General features: G+C 41.3%; 1 protein-coding gene across 1 annotated transcript in view; it reads left to right on the forward strand.

Annotated features, from left to right (window-relative positions):
* Nucleotides 1-23,179, forward strand: part of LOC306982827 (receptor-type tyrosine-protein phosphatase beta-like) — a gene marked incomplete at its 5' end in the record, with an annotated part of 68,746 nt that overhangs the window by 27,873 nt on the left and 17,694 nt on the right. The window contains 10 exon segments of the mRNA XM_079583277.1: nt 2,544-2,710; nt 4,029-4,134; nt 4,166-4,285; nt 10,594-10,675; nt 12,698-12,788; nt 13,087-13,163; nt 13,825-13,959; nt 15,140-15,262; nt 16,480-16,643; nt 18,512-18,647. Of these exon segments, the coding sequence (XP_079439403.1) occupies nt 2,544-2,710; nt 4,029-4,134; nt 4,166-4,285; nt 10,594-10,675; nt 12,698-12,788; nt 13,087-13,163; nt 13,825-13,959; nt 15,140-15,262; nt 16,480-16,643; nt 18,512-18,647 (1,201 nt within the window).

The raw sequence follows: 23,179 nt of genomic DNA on the forward strand, positions 1-23,179 counted from the left end.
AGGGAACACCCAACACGCCCTACAGGTAACACCCAACACGCCCTACAGGTAAACCCCAACACGCCCTACAGGTAAACCCCAACACGCCCTACAGGTAACACCCAACACGCCCTACAGGTAACACCCAACACGCCCTACAGGTAACACCCAACACGCCCTACAGGTAACACGCCCTACAAGTAACACCCAACACGCCCTACAGGCAACACCCAACACGGCCTACACCCAACACGCCCTACAGGTAACACCCAACACGGCCTACAGGTAACACGCCCTACAGGTAACACCCAACACGGCCTACAGGTAACACCCAACACGGCCTACAGGAAACACCGGGGCGGACTGGTCATATGTCCATTCTGGAAGAGCACTGAAGGGCCACCGGTCCCGCCTCAACCGAGCTTTACCCAAATCTAAAAGCTAAAAAGAAAAGCAGCAAAATAGCGAGAAACAGAGGATGAAAACATGAGAAAAACACGGACAAAAAAACACAACAAAAAATGATAGAAAAAATAATTAAAAATTCAACAAAAATGCGACAAAAATGTGACAAAAATGTGACAAAAATGTGACAAAAATGTGACAAAAATGTGACAAAAATGTGACAAAAATGTGACAAAAATTCAACAAAAAAGTGACAAAAATTCAACAAAAATGTGACAAAAATTCATCAAAAATGTGACAAAAATTCAACAAAAATGTGACAAAAATTCAACAAAAATGCGACAAAAAATCAACAAAAAGTGACAAAAATTCAACAAAAATGTGACAAAAATGTGACAAAAATTCAACAAAAATGTGACAAAATATCAACAAAAAGTGACAAAAATTAGGGATGGCCGATATATCGGCACCGCCGATATTATCGGCCGATATTTGTCCTTTTTTCCCATATCGGTATCGGTCCGATATGGGAAAATATCGGCTGATATTTTTTTTTTCTTTGAATTATTTACTACACCGTAATGTCGGAGCGCACCTGAATGCAGCAGCAGTGTAGATGCACCGACCTGACAGGGCAAAAGTTTATTCAAATTATCTCAAATAAACAGTGGCTCCTAAAAATAAAGAACCTCCAGCATAAATTCACACGTCTCCAAAAGAAAGTATGTTTTTACTAAGTTTAAACAAAGTGGAGCGGACACTTGGACACCACAGAGATACAGAGCCACAAGTTACTGCTGCAACAAACTGGACTAAACTGCCTCCATGGACATGATTCTGAGTCAGGATTAACAGGAATCATTTTCTGATGGATTATTTGTCGCTACATCTGAGGTGAGTGTTGCAAAAGTTTCTCCGTCCTGACGCCAGATTTATAACTTTGTTTGTTAGCGCTAGCATAGCTGCTAACAGGCTAAAGGCTACAACACGTAAACATGACCTTTCTGTCATCATATAGGTCTAACTACAGTGATGATAATGTCTGTATTCACGTTTACTCTGCTCACTTTTGTCATGTTAATGACCCGTGAAAACGAGGCGTTATGTCATGTCGCATTTTCGCGCATATTTAATTAGACGCTTTTGCGATCGTTCGCGCATTTACCAATCAAAACAATGCAGTTCAAAGCTCATGCTAATCTTGTAAATCTACTGTTTGCTTTTTGCCAGCTCTAAACCAACTCTAAATATTCAGTCTGGCCTCATAAGTTCATATAAGTTGCTGTTAAAGTGACATTATGATATTTCCAACTCCAAAGCTTCATACAGAGCTGTGTGTCCTTTATCAGATTTGTTCAAAGTTAAAACATGTAGCTTAAACAACATGGTAGGCTACATATTTTAATAAAAAATACAATCAATAGTAGCCTAGCATATTCCCAGTGTCAGTGTTTCCCATTAATAGAGGACATGGGTGAAAGTATAACAATAAGTAGGTCTGAGTAAATGTTTAGCCAAAAACAAAATGACATTTCACTCCAACATTGCAATTGGTCTTTTTAATATTTTTCTAATAAAAAGGATTGTTTCATCCTGGTGTGTGAGACGTGTCCCGGGCATAAGCATAAGCCATTCCAATAATGGAACAATTTACAAACTTTACCACATTTGAATAAGTCTTTCTATTGATTTTTAACGTTGAAATAAATATCGGCAAATATCGGATATCGGCCACACCAGTGAGGCAAATATCGTGTATCGGTATCGGCAGAAAATTTTCATATCGGACCATCCCTAACAAAAATTCAACAAAAATGTGACAAAAATTCAACAAAAATGTGACAAAAATGTGACAAAAATTCTACAAAAATGTGACAAAAATTCAATTCCGCTAATTTGGGCCAGCCTGGTCAGAGTCCAGGGCTGTTTTTCAGTCTCAGTCCGGCCCTGGGTAACACTCAACACACCCTACAGGTAACGTTCCACAGTCATCTCACTCACAGCCGTTCGTGCTACACGTGGATACCAAACTTGTCAGTATTTGTGAGTGAAAAGACAGTAGCGACACAGACATGTTGAGTCACTTCCTGGATAAATCTCCGGATAATAAACCTGGTGAGTTGGGGATGTTTGTTTACTCTGTGGTGTTGCTTCGTCAGGATCAGTATCCGAGCGTTCACGCAGCTGTGGGAGGAGGGCGGAGCCGGAGGAGGAGCCGAAGGAGGAGCCGGAGGAGGAGCCGGAGGAGGAGCTGGAGGAGGAGCCGGAGGAGGAGCCGCCCTGTTCACCGACACCTTCCTGTCTCTGCCCGTGGTCACTGAGGCCGGTGAGTCCCTCGGTCCACTGTTTGGGAAGCTCAGCTCTACACAATCCATCTCTGCACTGTGAGTCTGAAGGACATCCTCTCTGTTCATATTGAGAAGTCTCAGACAGCACATTGCAGCTACATCGTCCTCTGTTGACAAAGTCCAGACACTGTAGGATAACCTGTGTCTGTGGGACGGTCACTCCAGTTCCTAAGCTAAGTGATGCTCCTGTCACAGTGAATCTATCAAGATAAGATAAGCCTTTATTGATCTCACATGGAGAAATTCACTTGTTACATTCAGCTCTCAAGAAAAGACAAAAACAGAAACAAACACTTCATGTGAAAGGAGTCAGTGCAACAGCGACACATTCACACTTTTCTCCACAGAATAAAACCTCACCGTATCCTCAATCTTCTGGGAATCTTCTTCTTCTTAGGGATTATTCCAGCAGTTTGCCAAATGTTAGAGCATTAGCACCACCTACTCTTCCGGAGGATGGGTCAGACAGTTGGCAGGCTGTGATCCCAACAAGGGAAGGGAAACCCATATAAGCCACTACTGCTTATCCAGAACCTCTTACCACCCGCCAAAACCAAGTGCATTCTCTCCTTGCCATTGTCGTCACTTTTATTTTCCCTTATGTGTTTTTGCCATTTTTTATTACTTTTCTGCTGGATTTTTGTCATTTTTTGCGGATTTTTGTCATTTTTTTTGCTGGATTTTTGTCACATTTTTGCTGGATTTTTGTCACTTTTTTGCTGGATTTTTGTCATGTTTTTGCTGGATTTTTGTCACTTTTTTGCTGGATTTTTGTCACTTTTTTGCTGGATTTTTGTCACTTTTTTTGCTGGATTTTTGTCGCCTTTTGGTTGAGTTTTTGTCATTTTTGTCGCTGTTTTTGGTCACTTTTTAGCGCTTTTTTGTTGTGTTTACATCCTCATTTTCTTTTTTTTCCTTTTTCATCGCTGCTTTGAAGAAGTTTTAGATTTGGAGAACTTGGAGAACAGGAGAAAACATGTTCAGGTGGGATTTAAGAGGTTAAGTTCACCTCCCTAACTCCCAGCTCCTCAAGCCTCTGCTTCAGAACCTCCCCACGCCCCCTACACTGCAGCTCTTCAAATGTATTCCCATTTGTTTACCTTGTTATTTCTCAGTGTTTCCTGTATGTTTTCTGCAGAGCCTCTGAGCGGGTGGTTTCTGAGTGTGGTTTCTGAGTGTTTCCTGTATGTTTCTCCAGAGCCTCTGAGCGGGTGGTTTCTGAGTGTTTCCTGTATGTTTCTCCAGAGCCTCTGAGCGGGTGGTTTCTGAGTGTTTTTTCCTGTGTGTTTTGTGCAGAACCTCTGAGCGGGGTGGTGGAGGGCGTCAGCGCCGGCCTCTTCCTCATCCTCCTCCTCGTGGGCGTGTCCGTGTTTCTCGTATGTCGGCGGAGAGCTCGTAAAGCGTGAGTAAAGCCTGAGTTTCTTCTCGGACAGAGGCTCACGAGGCTCACGAGGCTCACGTCTGTGTCGCCGCAGGGTCGAGGAGACGCCCATCGTCCGGAGGAACTCCAGGAGGGAGCGCGCCTCGTCCGGCGTGCGCCTCGGCGTCAGAGGGTCAGTGTCACGGAGACTTAAAGGAGACTTAAAGGAGACTTAAAGGAGACTTAAAGGAGACTTAAAGGAGACTTAAAGGAGACTTAAAGGAGACTTAAAGGAGACTTAAAGGAGACATGTTCTGCTTTGTTCTGGCATTCTGTGATCGTGTATTCACTCATTATTTAACCCCTTAACTCCCGCCTGAACCGAGCACATTTTCTCCAGTTTGGCTTTACCCCAATCCAAAACCTTCTGGAAAAAAAGTGTGAAAATAGCAACAAAACTGAGACGAAAACAATGATGGAAATGTGACAAAAAATGTGACAAAAAAATTGACAAAAATGGGACAAAAAATGACCCAAAAAAAGACACAAAAAAAAGACAAAGACAAAAAATGAAAAATGAAAAATGAAAAAAAAAGACAAAAAATGTGACAAAAAAATGACAAAAAATGACAAAAAAAAATGTGACAAAAATTGACAAAAAAAGACAAAAATGTGACAAAAATTGACTAAAAAATGTGACAAAAAATGTGACAAAAAATGACAAAAAATGTGACAAAAAATGACAAAAAAAAGACAAAAAATGACCCAAAAAAATGACAAAAAACGGGACAAAAAATGACAAAAAAATGACAAAAATTGACAAAAAATGACAAAAAAATTGACAAAAAATGTGACAAAAATATGACAAAAAATGACCCAAAAAAAAGACAATAAATTTCCAAAAATGAGTTGAATCCCCCCCCCAAAAAATGGAAAAAAAATCTGACGACACGAGGAAAAAGATCCATTCAGATGAGTTTTGTAGGTCTTTCAAATGAGGCATTACACTGGCCTACAGGATTTGGGTAAAGCTGAACTGGAGAAAACGCTCTCGGTTCAGGCGGGAGTTAAGAGGTTAAAACTAAACATTTCAGGGCCTCAAACGACTTAAAAATAGAAACGAGTCATTTACTTCCAAAGCCGCAGAATGGATTCAGTTTTTCTGAAGCAAACGTCCCTGAAGTCGTCACTAAAACACAGCGTCCTACCTGTGGGGGTGACACAAGTGTTAAAGGGATGGTTGGAGGGTCTTTCATCGCCCCCTGGTGTCTCTGGACAGAAAACCATGTTTGCAACTTCTCTGCCACCGGACCGGAGTCACCAATACACACTGATGGAATCACAAAGAAGAAGCTAACAGGCTAACGGGCAAAGCTAACTGCGGGCTAACGTCACTTAAACAGTATTTACAGCCAGGTTTGAGTGAAATAAATGATCTCCATTGTATAATTGGATGCACATTATCCCTCTGTCCCTTTGTCTTTTCTGTCAGCGCAGTATTTACTCTCACGGACGATTAATAAGTTAAAAAATCGTAACTTGCTACGACACCTGCAGTTGCGCTTATGGCCTCTAGGGGCAAGAGTTACTTAGTGCTGCTTTAAAGAAACCTCTTCCTCGTGGAGACATTGGATAATCCAGAATAATCCTGGTAAACATTTGCACAACTGCTGCGACAGAAGTAGAAGAGAAAACTAGAAATGTGACAAAAACATCACAACAGAAGTGAGGACAAAGCTTTGGGTTTAACTTTGAAATGAGGCGTAGCACAAACACAGACAAAGAGAGTTTGAAAGTGACACAGACACAGCTCATCCCTCTCTTATGTAACCTGTGTGTCTTCATTACATAAACCACCTCAGTCTGAAATGTTTCATCCCTGAACCATGTGAGGCGCGTTCTTGAGGCGCGGCTCACTGATCGCCCTGTAATTATAACTTCACAATAGCGTCGCGCCTCCTCTGACGTTCCAGCCTCATACAGACGATGTGTCGCCTCGCTCTATCGATGTTGGTTTGTTGAGCCACTAAACACTGTGTTCTGATCTTCTCCGTGTTTCTGGTTGAGTTTTTCCTTTGCTCCTCCCTCTGTCTGAGTCTCATAAACTCTCTCTGACTGATGTGTCTCTCCACAGGCAGCGCCGCATCTCCAGGTAAGAGCCTCACCTTTACACCTTTAAACATTTTTTCTGCAAATGCCACTGTTTTCATCAGCGGTTCCAGAGTGTCAGGGCGTTGGGACTCGCCATTACCCTCGGCAGTGATGTACCTGAACACGTTCATTGAACGAAAGTTCATGAACGTGTTCATATTTTGGGTGAACGTGAACTGAACGCACAGCGTTACTGCCTGACGAACGAAACCATGAACGCGTTCATTCTGGTGCCTGTGAACGGCATTTCCCGTTCTTTTTACGTTCGTTCAATTTGGTGCCAGATTTCTTATATCAGTGAATATAAAACCCCGCCGCGTCGTCAGAGTTTACCAGCGGCTCTAAACTCTGGCGGGTCCAGGGTGTAGCTCGCGCTCGCTCCGCCCCTGCGCCACCGGCCCGACTGTGTCCAGTTCTGTGGTGCTGAACTCTGCTGTTTATGGCCCTGGCACAGGCCCTGGCACAGGCCCTGGCACAGGCCCTGGCACAGGCCCTGGCACAGGCCCTGGCACACCGGTAACCAGCGGGTCCGCACGGTGCCGCAGCAGCCACAGAGTGAGGTTACGAAGCGAGTTTCCCTTTCCCTCTGCTCCGCGGTGCCACTCATTTGCATAAAGCCACAATGTGGAGTTTTTTAACTACAAATTAGCTCCTAAAACAATCTTATTCACATGATTAGTTTACCAAATTAACACAAATGCAATTCAATATTTGTAGCCTCATTTTCCACTAAGAATTTTCCAATTAAACTAAAAAAAAAAAGAAATAAGAATAATAAAATAAAATATGATTAGCAAAGATATCCAAAATCCACTCATAAAACAGTGACGCTGACATGAAAGAGCTGCATAACACTAAGTGGGGAGGCCATAATATTTTTGACTCATGGCTGAAGTCAACTTTCTCCAGCTCTCCCAAGGTTGGCAAAAATGCGTCTCAAAATACTGAAGATCGTTGCTTTAAGGGGGAAATATACTTCTCACCTTTTTCACCCTGATCCGTTTTCATGCCTCAATAATAGCTCGCAGCAAAAAAAAAAAAAAAAAAAGAACTATGAACTAGTTCATTTTTGGAACTATGAACGAACTATTTACTTTAAACAATTATGAACTATGAACGAACTAGTTCATTTTGAAATTTGTGAACTGAACTTTGAACTAGTTCATGTAGAAAATGAACTTTCCCAACACTGACCCTCGGATGACAAGCCAAGGACCCAAATAAAACTGCCATTTGTCATATTTCATATAAAACATTGTATTTTCCACACAAGTTTTTGTTAAACAAGCCGTAGATTTCCCTTAAAGACGGAAATTATGATCAAAACAACCCAACAACTCAATTGCGTAATTATTTCCAGCAGAATATTACCTCCAAAACTGAGATAGACGACCCAATTTTGACCATTTTTCTGAAAGCTTATAAAAATACTGTAGTGAAAGGTGTTATTGGCAAGTTTTATAAAGGGTTTTTAACAAAGAGGTCTCACTCTACGGACTACATCAAAGAAAAATGGGAAAATGAAGGACGTTTTTCAACATCTAATGAAGAATGGTTTGATGTATTTGAATCCTCTTGGAAATGTACAAATTCCCATAAATGGCGAGAGTTTAGCTGGAAGTGTTTGGTGCACTTTTGGTCCACTTTGGCACAGCCAAGTGTTGGAGGTTGTGTGGGCCATTGGCATATATTTTGGGATTGTCCAAAGATTAAACCCTTTTGGCTTGAATTTCATAAAGCTCTACCTAATATATTTAGGATCAATAACAAATCACTACAGTTTTCACATTTCTTTTGGCAAATTTTGACAACATGCATGGACATGAGGACCTGTATACCTGTATAGTATTTTGACAGCAGCAGCCAAAGAGGCGATTACAAGATGGTGGCTCCTTCCCGGGCCCCTACGATGTCGGAGTGTCTAAACATAGTGAATTAGATTTGCATAATGGAATCTATTACATTTTCAATTCGCCTTAAAAAGGGCACTTTTGTCAAACTATGGAGCAAATGGGTTAGATACATATTGCTGGGTTGCAGGTGACATCACAGCATTCTAAAGGCCTATACTATTATATAGAGGAAAAATGATTTTGTCTTTGAGGAAATTTTTGGTCTTGTACAGAGAGATCATGGACCCAGTGACTGATATTAAGGATCATTTTTCTAATCCATACATTTTCTTTTTAGCTACGACTTGTGGAAGTGTAATGCTGTTAATAGGAAAAACTGGCTCCTGCCCCCCGCTGGGTCCGGTGACATCATCATATTCTAGAACCTGCAACCCAGCAATATACTCTTATGACCATCTGTACACGCGGGTTATTTATCTCTCCCTACTTGTTCAGTGTTATTATTATTATTATTTAGATTTCTTTTTTCTTTATTTTTTGTGCAAAAAGAAAAGAAAAGTGGATTATGTCTGGACACTTTTTGAAAATAAAGAATATAAATAAATTAAAAAAAAAAAACCAACAACATTCATTTTAACAGACACAGTTAGTGTTTCTGTGCAGTTTCAGATGGAAAATATTGAATGAAATACAGCCTATAGACTCGCGACCAACTAAAAATGGCTCCGTGACCCACTTTAGGGTCCCGACTCACCAGTAGAGAATCACTGTTTAACATTATATGACCAAGAGGGACGTTCTGAGAGGACATTTTAAAAACACTGACACTATTTCTCACATTTTCAGGTATTTGATCTTTATTTGCCCAATATTATTTCTCAAAATCATCTTGGGGGAGGTTCGGTGCTTTACACCTGTACATCTTCAAATACTCTGGCTTTTTAACACACCTCACTAGATATCAGGTATATTGTTGGTCATTATCATAATAATGATAATAAATAGTGGATAGTAATGACAACAAGGCAAGATGGCAGAATATAATGTCCAATGTGCCTTTATTATATGAATATGAATGACAAGAAGGATAATTGTTATGATCTGGGTCTCCGACAGGGGCCGGGTCTCCGACAGGGGCCGGGTCTCCGACAGAGGCCGGGTCTCCGACAGGGGCCGGGTCTCCGACAGGGGCCGGGTCTATGACAGGGGCCGGGTCTCCGACAGGGGCCGGGTCTCCGACAGGGGCCGGGTCTCCGACAGGGGCCGGGTCTCCGACAGGGGCCGGGTCTCCGACAGGGGCCGGGTTCGCGGCTGGTGGAGGCAAATTAAAGCCGGGCTCTAAAACAGGCCGGGGCTTTTATTAGAAACTATAGCAGTAGAAATATTCCCCATGTTAGGAATGTGTCTCATACTGGTGTAAATGAAAACTCACGTGCAGGAAGTAACAAACTGAACCCGGGCCGAGGGGGACGCTGCGGAGGAGCTGATCCCAGCGTAACTTTGACACAGATTTAGCCACTTTTCAAACCTCCTGTGACGATATTTGGAAACAGGGCAAATATTGTGTGACCCTCCAGGGTTTTAATAAAGTCTCCATCGCGTCTTCAAAGCACGTCCAGCTGCTCCGTGTGCAGGTCAGTCCCACGCCTCAAAATAACTCCTCCCATCAGCGCGAGCGTCTCGTCTTCTCTCGGGTCAGTCTCATGATCGATCACAAACACAAACGCTCCGTCTAAACTCGCCTTTTACACAAGATAACAACAAATAATCCGGTCCGGTAAAAACGAAACAGAAACCTGCAGTGACACTGATGTCAAAGCTCCGCTAACAGCAACGAAACACTTCCTGTTGTCCCGACAAAATAAAAGGCGTCAATGTTCCAGCCGCTGGGAGAGGGTTTGAAATGTTAATTAATAAATGAACCTAATGTTTTAGGTGCAAATGGACACAAGTCTGTTTTTCTTCATTTTCCTGGTCGTCCGTTTTGCTCAAATAGAAATAAAGGCCTGTCTCTAACTGTGGCCTGGTTCCAATAAAGGCCTGGTCCTCGATGCCCTTGAGTAAATAAAGGCCCCGGCCCATATTAGAGCATTTACGGTAGTTGTGTTTTGAAACTGACACAGATTCAGGAAGGATTGTTTATCTGATGTAAATGTAAAAGTCATTTACATGAACAAGGGGTCGGCACTTTGAGCTTCATTAACTGTATGATTGTAACATTTTGAGAAACTAAACTACGACTACGAGGATTAAAACATTTAAAACTGATCTTAAAACTTGAGCTACATTTTTTATTTCTGATTTTTACTCTACTTTCAATGACTGATGTCTTTATGATCATCAGAATATCGACTTATCGCTCCATAAATGCATGAAAATTAAAACATTCTGGGCTCAATATAAACCCTCAGTGCATTTACATTTTGACATATTTTCTCTGTACGATTTGAATGAATGAGCTCTTCCCTGACTGAGCTGTTGTTCTGTTTCTCCTCAGCCCCATCAAGATCATGAACTTCGAGTCTCACTTTGTGAAGCTTCAGGCCGACTCTCATTACCTGCTGTCAGAGGAGTACGAGGTGACTTTACACTTTACACTCCGACACCCTCACACTAAAGGGAGTTGTTCCTAAATCCTCACCGAGGTTTTGGATCGAGCAAATCATCTTTGTTTTGTGAGACTCCTGCACACAGGGGCCCTGGGTACAAACTATCTTGTACCCCCCCCCAACCAAATGAAATTCAGTTCAGATTCTATGTTCTTTGACCACATAACAGTGGTTTGACAGTGCAGTTCATTTATTTTCTATTATAACTTTATTATATATACATTGACTAAGTGACAAAATGGGTCGGCAAAAAAGTGCTTCAAACACAAACACATATCCTATACAATGGGTACTGAGGTGTTTGTTTGTTTGTTTGTTTGTTTGTTTGTTTGTTTGTTTGTTTGTTTGTTTGTTTGTTTGTTTGTTTGTTTGTTTGTTTGTTTGTTTGACTTTTATCTGATTTGGCTTCAGTTACAGAAATGGAATAACCTTTAATCCTGTAGTGACATAAATATTTAGATTAGGGAATATTCTACTTTCATTGGGCCAATTGAAATGGCTAGTTTTAGGTAAAGCATGATTATTAGCATCACATTAAACAGCACCAGGACATGGGATATTTTTGCTGAGAAAACTAAAATAGGCATTAAAATGCTATTTTACATAAATGATGACACTATGATGTCTCTGTGGCCACAGGCCTGAACACAAAACTCAAGGGCTTCAGTCAGATTTAGTCTCACCATATTTGAAGCCTTTAAGTGTGTTGTCAGTAAATTGTTGTTGTATAAAGTTATGTTGGAATAGACTAAACAGCTCGAGCTCCACCTTTCACTAGTCTCCAAAGCTGCTCATTTATAATACGTGAATCCAAGTGCGCGCAAACCGGGCTAACTCCAGGCTGCTGTGAGCGCTCGAATCATTTGAACTGCACAGCAGCCTTGGGACCAGGGCCCAAATGTTCGCATGGATTTGGGAACCAATCACAGAACGAGGAGGGACCAAGACGATGACGAGCTGTTCCATATACGGAAGCTTGTAGTTTATTATTTACGGATTAAAAAGTTTATTTACGGATCCAACATGACAGCAGCAGATGCAACGCTGTTTTTAGATCAAGCTTTAGACCGAGTTTTAAATAGTTTATCTCGAAAGTTTACAGCGGGTTCGTCAGACGTGATCTCATACGATGATACGATTGGCTGTGGCCTCGTGCAGACGCAGGAGAGACGATCGTAAACCACACCTACCAGAACATGAACTGGTGACACCAGACTAAATATCACTTGTGATTTTAGTCTGGTGTTAGCCAGGCTAAGTGCGCGCGGCTAATTAGCATCATTAATTTGGCGAAAACGGCGTGTGCGACCTGTGGCTTTGTCCCTGTATTGACCTGATGACTTAATTATAGTAAACATGAGGAAAGAGAAACTTTAGAGGTTAAAACGAGGAGAGAAGCAGCTCTGTCTCTGACTCAGCGCAGGCAGAGGCAGGACTCACCTCATCTCATGTTTAAGTGTCATTTATGACAGAAAGTTTCCTCTCAGCTCCGCTAGAACAGGCTAGTGTTAAATGAAAACACATTAGAGCGAGGCCAGACTAATACCTGTCATTCATTACAGAGTCCACCTCATCAAGTCACTGCTGAGCTGAAGCTGGTGCTGAACACCGGTGTGTGGGCTGAACCATGTGGCACATGTTTAAAGGGGTGTCAGGGCCTGAGATATTATCATCATTATTGTTTGTGCAAAATTCTGTGTAGAAACCACTGTATTAAAGCCGGTTGTTCAGTTCTTATAGTATCAATTATGAGGAAACTTAGAAAGTACAACACAGAACGCTTTCTGCAGCATTTTTGAGGCCCCACCCTGCTCTGGGCCCTGGGTACTCAGTACCCTTTACCCCTCCTGCACATCTGGACCAGGTCTTTGTTCCACTGTTTGTTACTGAGACACAGCTCCTGATGCTCCTTCTCCTCATCATCATTAGACTTGGTTTATGATGTAAAGTGTGTTATAGTATAAATGTCATTGTATTTATCTGTTTGTGCAGGACCTGAAGGAGGTTGGACGGAACCAGCCCCTGGACACGGCTCTGCTGCCGGAGAACCGCGGGAAGAACCGCTACAACAACATCCTGCCCTGTCAGTGACAAACACCTGCTCTATTATACAGTTTACATTGTGTATTTGGATGAACAATCTCCCTCTGTCCCTTTGTCTTTTCTGTCAGCGTAGGATTTACTCTCACGGACAATTATTGAGTAAAAAACACCTGCAGTGGCGCTTATGGCCTCTAGGGGCATGAGTTACTTAGTTCTGCTTTAAAAAAGTCTCTTGATAAACTATCGATACTGAAACCATCGGTGTCAGAAGCAGAAAAGAGCCGGATCAGTAAAAATGGCGATGATTCTTCCTGCCTGAGACTCTCCTGTTGTTCCAGACGACTCGACACGTGTGAAGCTGTCCTTCACCGACGACGACCCGAGCTCCGACTACATCAACGCCAGCTACGTCCCGGTGAGTCCCGCCTCCTCTGACTCCTCCTCTTCCTCTTCCTCTGTCTCCTCTTCTTCCTCTGTATCCTCCTCCTCTGTCTCTATCACAAAAACGTGATAAAAAATGGACAAAAAAATGACAAAAAATGGACAAAAAAATGACAAAAAATTGACAAAAAAATTACAAAAAATTGACCAAAAAATGACAAAAATGTTACAAAAATGACAAAAATGTGATAAAAGTTTGACAAAAAAAATTACAAAAAATGGACAAAAAAAATTACAAAAAATTTACAAAAATGTAATAAAAATTTGACAAAAAAATTACAAAAATGTGACAAAAAATTACAAAAATGTGATACAAATTTGACAAAAAAATGACAAAAAATTGACAAAAAAGGACAAAAATGTGATAAAAATTTGACAAAAAAATTAAAGAAAATTGACGAAAAAATGACAAAAAATTGACAACAAAAATGACAAAAATGTGATAAAAATTGGACAAAAAAATTACAAAAACTTGACAAAAATGTGATAAAAGTTTGACAAAAAAATTTACAAAAAATTTACAAAAATGTGATAAAATTTGACCAAAAAATGACAAAAATGTGATAAAAATTTGACCAAAAAATGACACGCCTCCGTCTCCTCCTCCTGTAACTCCTCCCCCTCCTCCCCCCCAGGGCTGCACCTCCCGGCGGGAGTACATCGCCACGCAGGGCCCCCTCCCCGGCACTAAGGACGACTTCTGGAGGCTGGTGTGGGAGCAGAACGTGCACAACGTGGTGATGGTGACGCAGTGTGTGGAGAAGGGCCGGGTCAGTGCCGCCATTTTGTGTAGCGTTTGATTGACCCCGCCCCCAAAACTGTCCCGTCCAATCAAAACCCATAGCTGCTGTTGACATCAGACATCAGCTGGAGACTGGTCAGGGAGGTGTCTTCAGTCCTGGAGGTAAGGCGAGTCTCCTGAGGTCTCCTTGGTCCGCTTGAGACCACGCGGACCACCTGGAGACTCGCCTTACCTCCAGGAGACGCATCTGAGGCACCTCCAACCAGGCGTAGTGACCTGTAGTGTGACCTGTAGTTTGTTTGACCTGTAGTTTGTGTGACCTGTAGTTTGTTTGACCTGTAGTTTGTTTGACCTCAGGTGTAATTTGACCTTTAGTGTGTGTGTTTCAGGTGTAGTGTGACCTGTAGTGTGTGTGACCTGTAGTGTGTGTGACCTGTAGTTTGTTTGACCTCAGGTGAAGTGTGACCTGTAGTTTGACCTGTAGTTTGTGTGACCTGTAGTTTGTGTGACCTGGAGTGTGACCTGTAGTTTGACCTGTAGTGTGTGTGTTTCAGGTGAAGTGTGACCTGTAGTTTGTTTGACCTGTAGTGTGTGTGTTTCAGGTGAAGTGTGACCTGTAGTTTGTGTGACCTGTAGTTTGTGTGACCTGTAGTTTGTGTGTTTCAGGTGAAGTGTGACCTGTAGTTTGACCTGTAGTTTGTGTGACCTGTAGTTTGTGTGACCTGTAGTTTGTGTGTTTCAGGTGAAGTGTGACCTGTAGTTTGACCTGTAGTGTGACCTGTAGTGTGACCTGTAGTTTGTTTGACCTCAGGTGAAGTGTGACCTGTAGTTTGACCTGTAGTGTGTGTGTTTCAGGTGAAGTGTGACCTGTAGTGTGACCTGTAGTTTGTTTGACCTCAGGTGAAGTGTGACCTGTAGTTTGACCTGTAGTGTGTGTGTTTCAGGTGAAGTGTGACCTGTAGTGTGACCTGTAGTTTGTTTGACCTCAGGTGAAGTGTGACCTGTAGTTTGACCTGTAGTGTGTGTGTTTCAGGTGAAGTGTGACCTGTAGTTTGACCTGTAGTTTGTGTGACCTGTAGTTTGTTTGACCTCAGGTGAAGTGTGACCTGTAGTTTGACCTGTAGTTTGACCTGTAGTTTGTTTGACCTCAGGTGAAGTGTGACCTGTAGTTTGACCTGTAGTTTGACCTGTAGTTTGTTTGACCTCAGGTGAAGTGTGACCTGTACTGGCCTCTGGACCAGGAGCCTCTGTATTACGGGGACCTGATCGTGCAGACGGTCTCCGAGTCGGTTCTTCCTGAATGGACCATCCGAGAGTTCCGGATCTGCAGCGTGAGTTTCACAAACATCTGAGCTGCATCAGAGAGGGGGAGGTTCCTCTGGAGACCGAGGAACCAGGGTCTGGTCCTGCTTCAGCCTCTTCATACATTAGACCAAAAATTTGACAAAAAAATTACAAAAACTGCACAAACAGTCAGCAATAGTTCAACCCCTTAACTCCCACCTGAACTGAGCACATTTTCTCCAGTTTGGCTTTACCCCAATCCAAAAGCTTCTGGAAAAAAGGTGTGACAAAACTGAGACGAAAACAAGGATGGAAATGTGGCAAAAAATTGACGAAAAAAATTGACGAAAAATGACAAAAAATATGAACAAAAATTGATTAAAAAATTGACCAAAAAAGAAAAAAAAATGAAAAAATGTGACAAAAAATTACTAAAAAATGACAAAAAAGACAACAAAATTGTCAAAAAAAAAAGATAAAAAAAGTGACACAATGTGACAAAAAGTGACGAAAAATTGATGAAAAAATAACAAAAAATTTACAAAACAATTGATGAAAAATGACAAAAATATGACAAAAAAATTACAAAAAAATTATACAAAATTCACGAAAAAATGAAAAAAAAATGTGACAAAAAAATGACAAAAATGTGATAAAAATTTGACAAAAATTTACAAAATGTGACAAAAAATTGACAAAAAATGTATAAAAAATTGACAAAAAAATTACTAAAATATGACAAAAATTGAAAAAAAATTTGATAAAAATTGAAAAAGAAAAAAGAAAAACATGTGACAAAAATTGACAAAAAAATTGATGAAAAATGACAAAAAAATTATTTTAAAAAATGGCAAAAAAATTGACAAAAAAATGACAATAATTTGATCAAAATGAGTTGAATACCCAACAAAAAAATGATGAAAAAAAAATGTGATGACGTGAGGAAAAAGATCCTCTCGGTTCAGGCGGGAGTTAAGAGGTTAATCTGACTCACTTCCTGAAGTACTTTTTCAGTAAGGCGTAATCTAACACATTACTATTTCCTAACCAGTATCAGTTTAAAGTGACTTTCCTCAGTTGTAAAAAGACATATTTACTTTCTGAACAGCAGCGCATTGAGGTGAATCAGACTCGATCAATGGCAGTAATGCAGTGCCCTCTAGTGGTCAGACACGCAAACTACTGTAGATTAATCTCACTATAATCAACACCTTGCTTTCCCCCCGTCCCCCCTGTCCCCCCTGTCCCCCCGTCCCCCCCGCAGGAGGACCAGCTGGGCGCCTCTCGGGTGGTCCGTCAGTTCCACTACACGGTGTGGCCCGATCACGGCGTCCCGGACACGACTCAGTCCCTGGTCCAGTTCGTGAGGACCGTCCGGGACTACGTGAACCGCAGCCCGGGCTCCGGACCCACCGTGGTCCACTGCAGGTACCGGGGGGGGTTAGGGTTTACGGGGGGGGGTAGAGGTTACAGGGGGTTAGGGTTTACAAGGGGGGTTAGGGTTTGCAGGGGGTTAGGGTTTACAGGGAGGGTAGGGTTTACAGGGGGGTTAGGGTTTACAGGGGGTTCGGGTTTAGTCTGTGACATAAGAGGGACGACGACTCACTCAGAGGGACTTTAGAAAATAACTAGTTCAAATTACAAATGACAAAAAGTGACGAAAAATTGATGAAAAAATGATGAAAATTTGATAAAAATTTGACAAAAAAAGACAAAAAAATTTACAAAATATGACAAAAAATGAAAGAAAAATTGATAAAAATTTGAAAAAAGAAAAGAAAAAAAAATGTGACAAAAAATTACAGAAACAGGACAAAAATTTGATAAAAATTTGAAAAAAAAAGAAAAAAAAATGTGACAAAAAATTACAAAAACAGGACAAAAATGTGATAAAAATGTGACAAAAAATGACTAAAGGGGGGGTTAGGGTTTACAGGGGGGTGAGGGTTTACAGGGGGTTAGGGTTTACAGGGGGGTTAGGGTTTACAGGGGGGTGAGGGTTTACAGGGGGGTTAGGGTTTACAGGGGGTTAGGGTTTACAGGGGGGTTAGGGTTTACAGGGGGGTTAGGGTTTAGTCTGGGACATAAGAGAGACGAAGACTCACTCAGAGGGACTTTAGAAAATAACTAGTTCAAATTACAAATGACAAAAAGTGACGAAAAAATTGAAAAAATGATGAAAATTTGATACAAATTTGACAAAAAAAGACAAAAAAATGAAAGCAAAATGAAAGAAAAATTAATAAAAATTGACCAAAAAATGACAAAAAATTGAAAAAAAATTGAAAAAAAAAAAGTGACAAAAAATTACAGAAACAGATAAAAATTTGACAAAAATTTGATAAAAAAAGACAAAAAATTGACCAAAAAAATGATTTATTTTTTTACAAAAATGTGACAAAAAATTACAAAAACAGGACAAAAATGTGATAAAAATTTGACAAAAAATGACCAAAAGGGGGGTTAGGGTTTACAGGGGGGTGAGGGTTTACAGGGGGTTAGGGTTTACAGGGGGTGAGGGTTTACAGGGGGTGAGGGTTTACAGGGGGGGTGAGGGTTTACAGGGGGGGGGGTAGGGTTTACAGGGGGGTTAGGGTTTACAGGGGGGGGTAGGGTTTACAGGCAGGTTAGGGTTTACAGGGGGGTGAGGGTTTAGTCTGTGACATAAGAGGGACGACGACTCACTCAGAGGGACTTTAGAAAATAACTAGTTCAAATGACAAATGACAAAAAGTGACGAAAAAATGATGAAAAAATGATGAAAATTTGACAAAAAAAGACAAAAAAATTTACAAAAATATGACAAAAAAATGAAAAAATAATTTGATAAAAATGGACACAAAAAAAAGAAAATGTGACAAAAGAATTACTTAAATTTAACAAAAAAATGACAAAAAATTGATTAAAAAAGAAAAAAAAAAAAGAAAAAAAAATGTGACAAAAATTACAGAAACAGGACAAAAATTTGATAAAAATTTGACAAAAAATTGATAAAAAAAGACCAACAATTTACAAAAAAATTACTAAAATTTCACAAAAAATTGACAAAAAAATGTTTTGTTTTTTTACAAAAATGTGACAAAAAATTACAAAACAATTACAAAAACAGGACAAAAATGTGATAAAAATTGGACAAAAAATGACCAAAAGGCGGGGTTAGGGTTTAGTCTGTGACATAAGAGAGACGACGACTCACTCAGAGGGACTTTAGAAAATAACTAGTTCAAATTACAAAAGCGCGGCCGTGGGTGTTGTTTCCTATATAAATACGTTATATATATAATATTTCCCTATAGCGCGGGCGTGGGCCGCACCGGGACCTTCATCGTCCTGGACCGGGTCCTGCAGCAGCTCGACTCCAGAGACTGTGTGGACGTTTACGGCTGCGTGTTCGACCTGAGGCTTCACCGCTCACACATGGTGCAGACGGAGGTGAGAGAGACTATAACACACCACCAGAGGGCGCTGTAGGCTCACACATGGTGCAGACGGAGGTGAGAGAGACTATAACACACCACCAGAGGGCGCTGTAGGCTCACACATGGAGCAGACGGAGGTGAGAGACTATAACACACCACCAGAGGGCGCTGTAGGCTCTCACATGGTGCAGACGGAGGTGAGAGAGACTATAACACACCACCAGAGGGCGCTGTAGGCTCACACATGGTGCAGACGGAGGTGAGAGAGACTATAACACACCACCAGAGGGCGCTGTAGGCTCTCACATGGAGCAGACGGAGGTGAGAGAGACTATAACACACCACCAGAGGGCGCTGTAGACTCTCACATGGTGCAGACGGAGGTGAGAGAGACTATAACACACCACCAGAGGGCGCTGTAGGCTCTCACATGGTGCAGACGGAGGTGAGAGAGACTATAACTCACCACCAGAGGGCGCTGTAGGCTCTCACATGGTGCAGACGGAGGTGAGAGAGACTATAACACACCACCAGAGGGCGCTGTAGGCTCTCACATGGTGCAGACGGAGGTGAGACTATAACACACCACCAGAGGGCGCTGTAGGCTCACACATGGTGCAGACGGAGGTGAGAGAGACTATAACACACCACCAGAGGGCGCTGTAGGCTCACACATGGTGCAGACGGAGGTGAGAGAGACTATAACACACCACCAGAGGGCGCTGTAGGCTCTCACATGGTGCAGACGGAGGTGAGAGAGACTATAACTCACCACCAGAGGGCGCTGTAGGCTCACACATGGTGCAGACGGAGGTGAGAGACTATAACACACCACCAGAGGGCGCTGTAGACTCACACATGGTGCAGACGGAGGTGAGAGAGACTATAACACACCACCAGAGGGCGCTGTAGGCTCTCACATGGTGCAGACGGAGGTGAGAGAGACTATAACACAAGTGACAAAAATGTGACAAAAAAATGACAAAAAATGACAAAAAAATGACAAAAAAATGACAAAAAAATGACAAAAAATGACAAAATGTGACAAAAATGTGACAAAAAAGTGACAAAAATGTGACAAAAAAGTGACAAAAAAGTGACAAAAAACTGACAAAAAAATGACGAAAAATGACAAAAATTTGATAAAAATTTGATAAAAATTTGACTAAAAAATGACAAAAAAGTGACGAAAAAGTGACGAAAAAATGACAAAAAAATGACAAAAAAGTAACAAAAAAGTGACAAAAAATGACAAAAAAATGACAAAAAAGTGACGAAAAAATGACGAAAAAATGACAAAAAATTGATTAAAAAAGTGACAAAAAAATGACAAAAAAGTGACAAAAAAATGACGAAAAAGTGACAAAAAAGTGACAAAAAAATGACGAAAAAGTGACAAAAAAATGACAAAAAATGACAAAAATTTGATAAAAATTTGATAAAAATTTGATAAAAAAGTGACAAAAAAATGACAAAAAATTGATTAAAATTTTATAAAAATGTGATAAAAATTTGACACAAAAATGACAAAAAATTGATAAAAATTTGATTAAAAAAATGACAAAAAATCGACCAAAAAAAGACAAAAAGTGATGAAAAAGTGACAAAAAAGTGATGAAAAAATGACAAAAAAGTGACAAAAAAAAATGACAAAAAAATGAGTTACAAAATGAGTTGAATATGGGCACATGGTGCAGACGGAGGTGAGGGAGACTATAACACACCACCAGAGGGCGCTGTAGACTCTCACATGGTGCAGACGGAGGTGAGAGAGACTATAACACACCACCAGAGGGCGCTGTAGGCTCTCACATGGTGCAGACGGAGGTGAGGGAGACTATAACACACCACCAGAGGGCGCTGTAGGCTCACACATGGTGCAGACGGAGGTGAGAGAGACTATAACACACCACCAGAGGGCGCTGTAGGCTCTCACATGGTGCAGACGGAGGTGAGAGACTATAACACACCACCAGAGGGCGCTGTAGGCTCACACATGGTGCAGACGGAGGTGAGAGAGACTATAACACACCACCAGAGGGCGCTGTAGGCTCACACATGGTGCAGACGGAGGTGAGAGACTATAACTCACCACCAGAGGGCGCTGTAGGCTCTCACATGGAGCAGACGGAGGTGAGAGACTATAACACACCACCAGAGGGCGCTGTAGGCTCTCACATGGAGCAGACGGAGGTGAGAGACTATAACACACCACCAGAGGGCGCTGTAGGCTCTCACATGGTGCAGACGGAGGTGAGAGACTATAACACACCACCAGAGGGCGCTGTAGGCTCTCACATGGTGCAGACGGAGGTGAGAGAGACTATAACACACCACCAGAGGGCGCTGTAGGCTCACACATGGTGCAGACGGAGGTGAGAGAGACTATAACACACCACCAGAGGGCGCTGTAGGCTCTCACATGGTGCAGACGGAGGTGAGAGAGACTATAACACACCACCAGAGGGCGCTGTAGGCTCTTACATGGAGCAGACGGAGGTGAGAGACTATAACACACCACCAGAGGGCGCTGTAGGCTCACACATGGTGCAGACGGAGGTGAGAGACTATAACACACCACCAGAGGGCGCTGTAGGCTCACACATGGTGCAGACGGAGGAGAGAGACTATAACACACCACCAGAGGGCGCTGTAGGCTCTCACATGGTGCAGACGGAGGAGAGAGACTATAACACACCACCAGAGGGCGCTGTAGGCTCACACATGGTGCAGACGGAGGAGAGAGACTATAACACACCACCAGAGGGCGCTGTAGGCTCTCACATGGTGCAGACGGAGGTGAGAGACTATAACACACCACCAGAGGGCGCTGTAGGCTCTCACATGGTGCAGACGGAGGAGAGAGACTATAACACACCACCAGAGGGCGCTGTAGGCTCTCACATGGTGCAGACGGAGGTGAGAGAGACTATAACACACCACCAGAGGGCGCTGTAGGCTCTCACATGGTGCAGACGGAGGTGAGAGAGACTATAACACACCACCAGAGGGCGCTGTAGGCTCACACATGGTGCAGACGGAGGTGAGAGAGACTATAACACACCACCAGAGGGCGCTGTAGGCTCTCACATGGTGCAGACGGAGGTGAGAGAGACTATAACACACCACCAGAGGGCGCTGTAGGCTCTCTGACCCCCCACCTTAACCGAGAGCATTTTCTCCAGTTCGGCTTTGCCCAAATCTAAAAGCTTCTTGACTGGAGAGCAACACTAACGCCTCATTTTTTTGTTGCTTTGTCGTCATGTTTTCGTCACATTTTGTTGCTTTTCCAGCACATTTTTGTTTTTGGAGGCTTTTCTTTCAACCCCTTAACTCCCGCCTGAACCGAGAGCATTTTCTCCAGTTTGGCTTTACCCCAATCCAAAAGCTTCTGGAAAAAAGGTGAGAAAATGGCAACAAAACTGAGATGAAAACAATAATGGAAATGTGACAAAAAAGTGACAAAAAAATGACGAAAAAGTGACAAAAAATGACAAAAAAATTACAAAAAATGGATGAAAAAATGATAAAAATTTATGAAAAAGGGACGAAAATATGACAAAAAAATGACAAAAAAGTGACAAAAAAGCGACAAAAAAATGACAAAAAATGACGAAAAAATGACAAAAAAATGACAAAAAAGTGACGAAAAAATGACAAAAAAGTGACAAAAAAGTGACAAAAAAGTGACGAAAAAATGACAAAAAAGTGACGAAAAAATGACAAAAAAGTGACAAAAAAATGTAAAAAAATGACAAAAAAAATGACAAAAAAATGACAAAAAATGACAAAAAAATGACAAAAAAATGACGAAAAAGTGACGAAAAAATGACAAAAAAATGACAAAAAAATGACAAACAATTGACGAAAAAATGATAAAAATTTATGAAAAAGGGACGAAAATATGACAAAAAAATGACAAAAAAGTGACAAAAAAGCGACAAAAAAATGACAAATTGACGAAAAAATGACAAAAAAGTGACAAAAAAGTGACAAAAAAGTGACAAAAAAGTGACGAAAAAATGACAAAAAAATGACAAAAAAATGACAAAAAAATGACAAAAAAATGACAAAAAAATGACAAAAAAATGACAAAAAAATGACAAAAAAGTGACGAAAAAATGACAAAAAAATGACAAAAAAATGACAAAAAAATGACAAAAAATTGACGAAAAAATGATAAAAATTTATGAAAAAGGGACGAAAATATGACAAAAAATTGACAAAAAAGTGACAAAAAAGCGACAAAAAAATGACAAAAATTGACGAAAAAATGACAAAGAAATGACAAAAAAGTGACGAAAAAAAGACAAAAAATTGACAAAAAAATGACAAAAAATTGACAAAAAATGACAAAAATTGACAAAAAAATGACAAAAAATGACAAAAAAAAGACAAAAAATGGACAAAAAAGTGACGAAAAATTGACAAAAAAAATGACAAAAAAATGACAAAAAGTGAGAGACTATAACACACCACCAGAGGGCGCTGTAGGCTCTCACATGGTGCAGACGGAGGTGAGAGACTATAACACACCACCAGAGG

Source organism: Gobius niger, assembly GCF_951799975.1.
Source record: "Gobius niger genome assembly, contig: SCAFFOLD_36, whole genome shotgun sequence".
Lineage (NCBI taxonomy): Eukaryota > Metazoa > Chordata > Actinopteri > Gobiiformes > Gobiidae > Gobius > Gobius niger.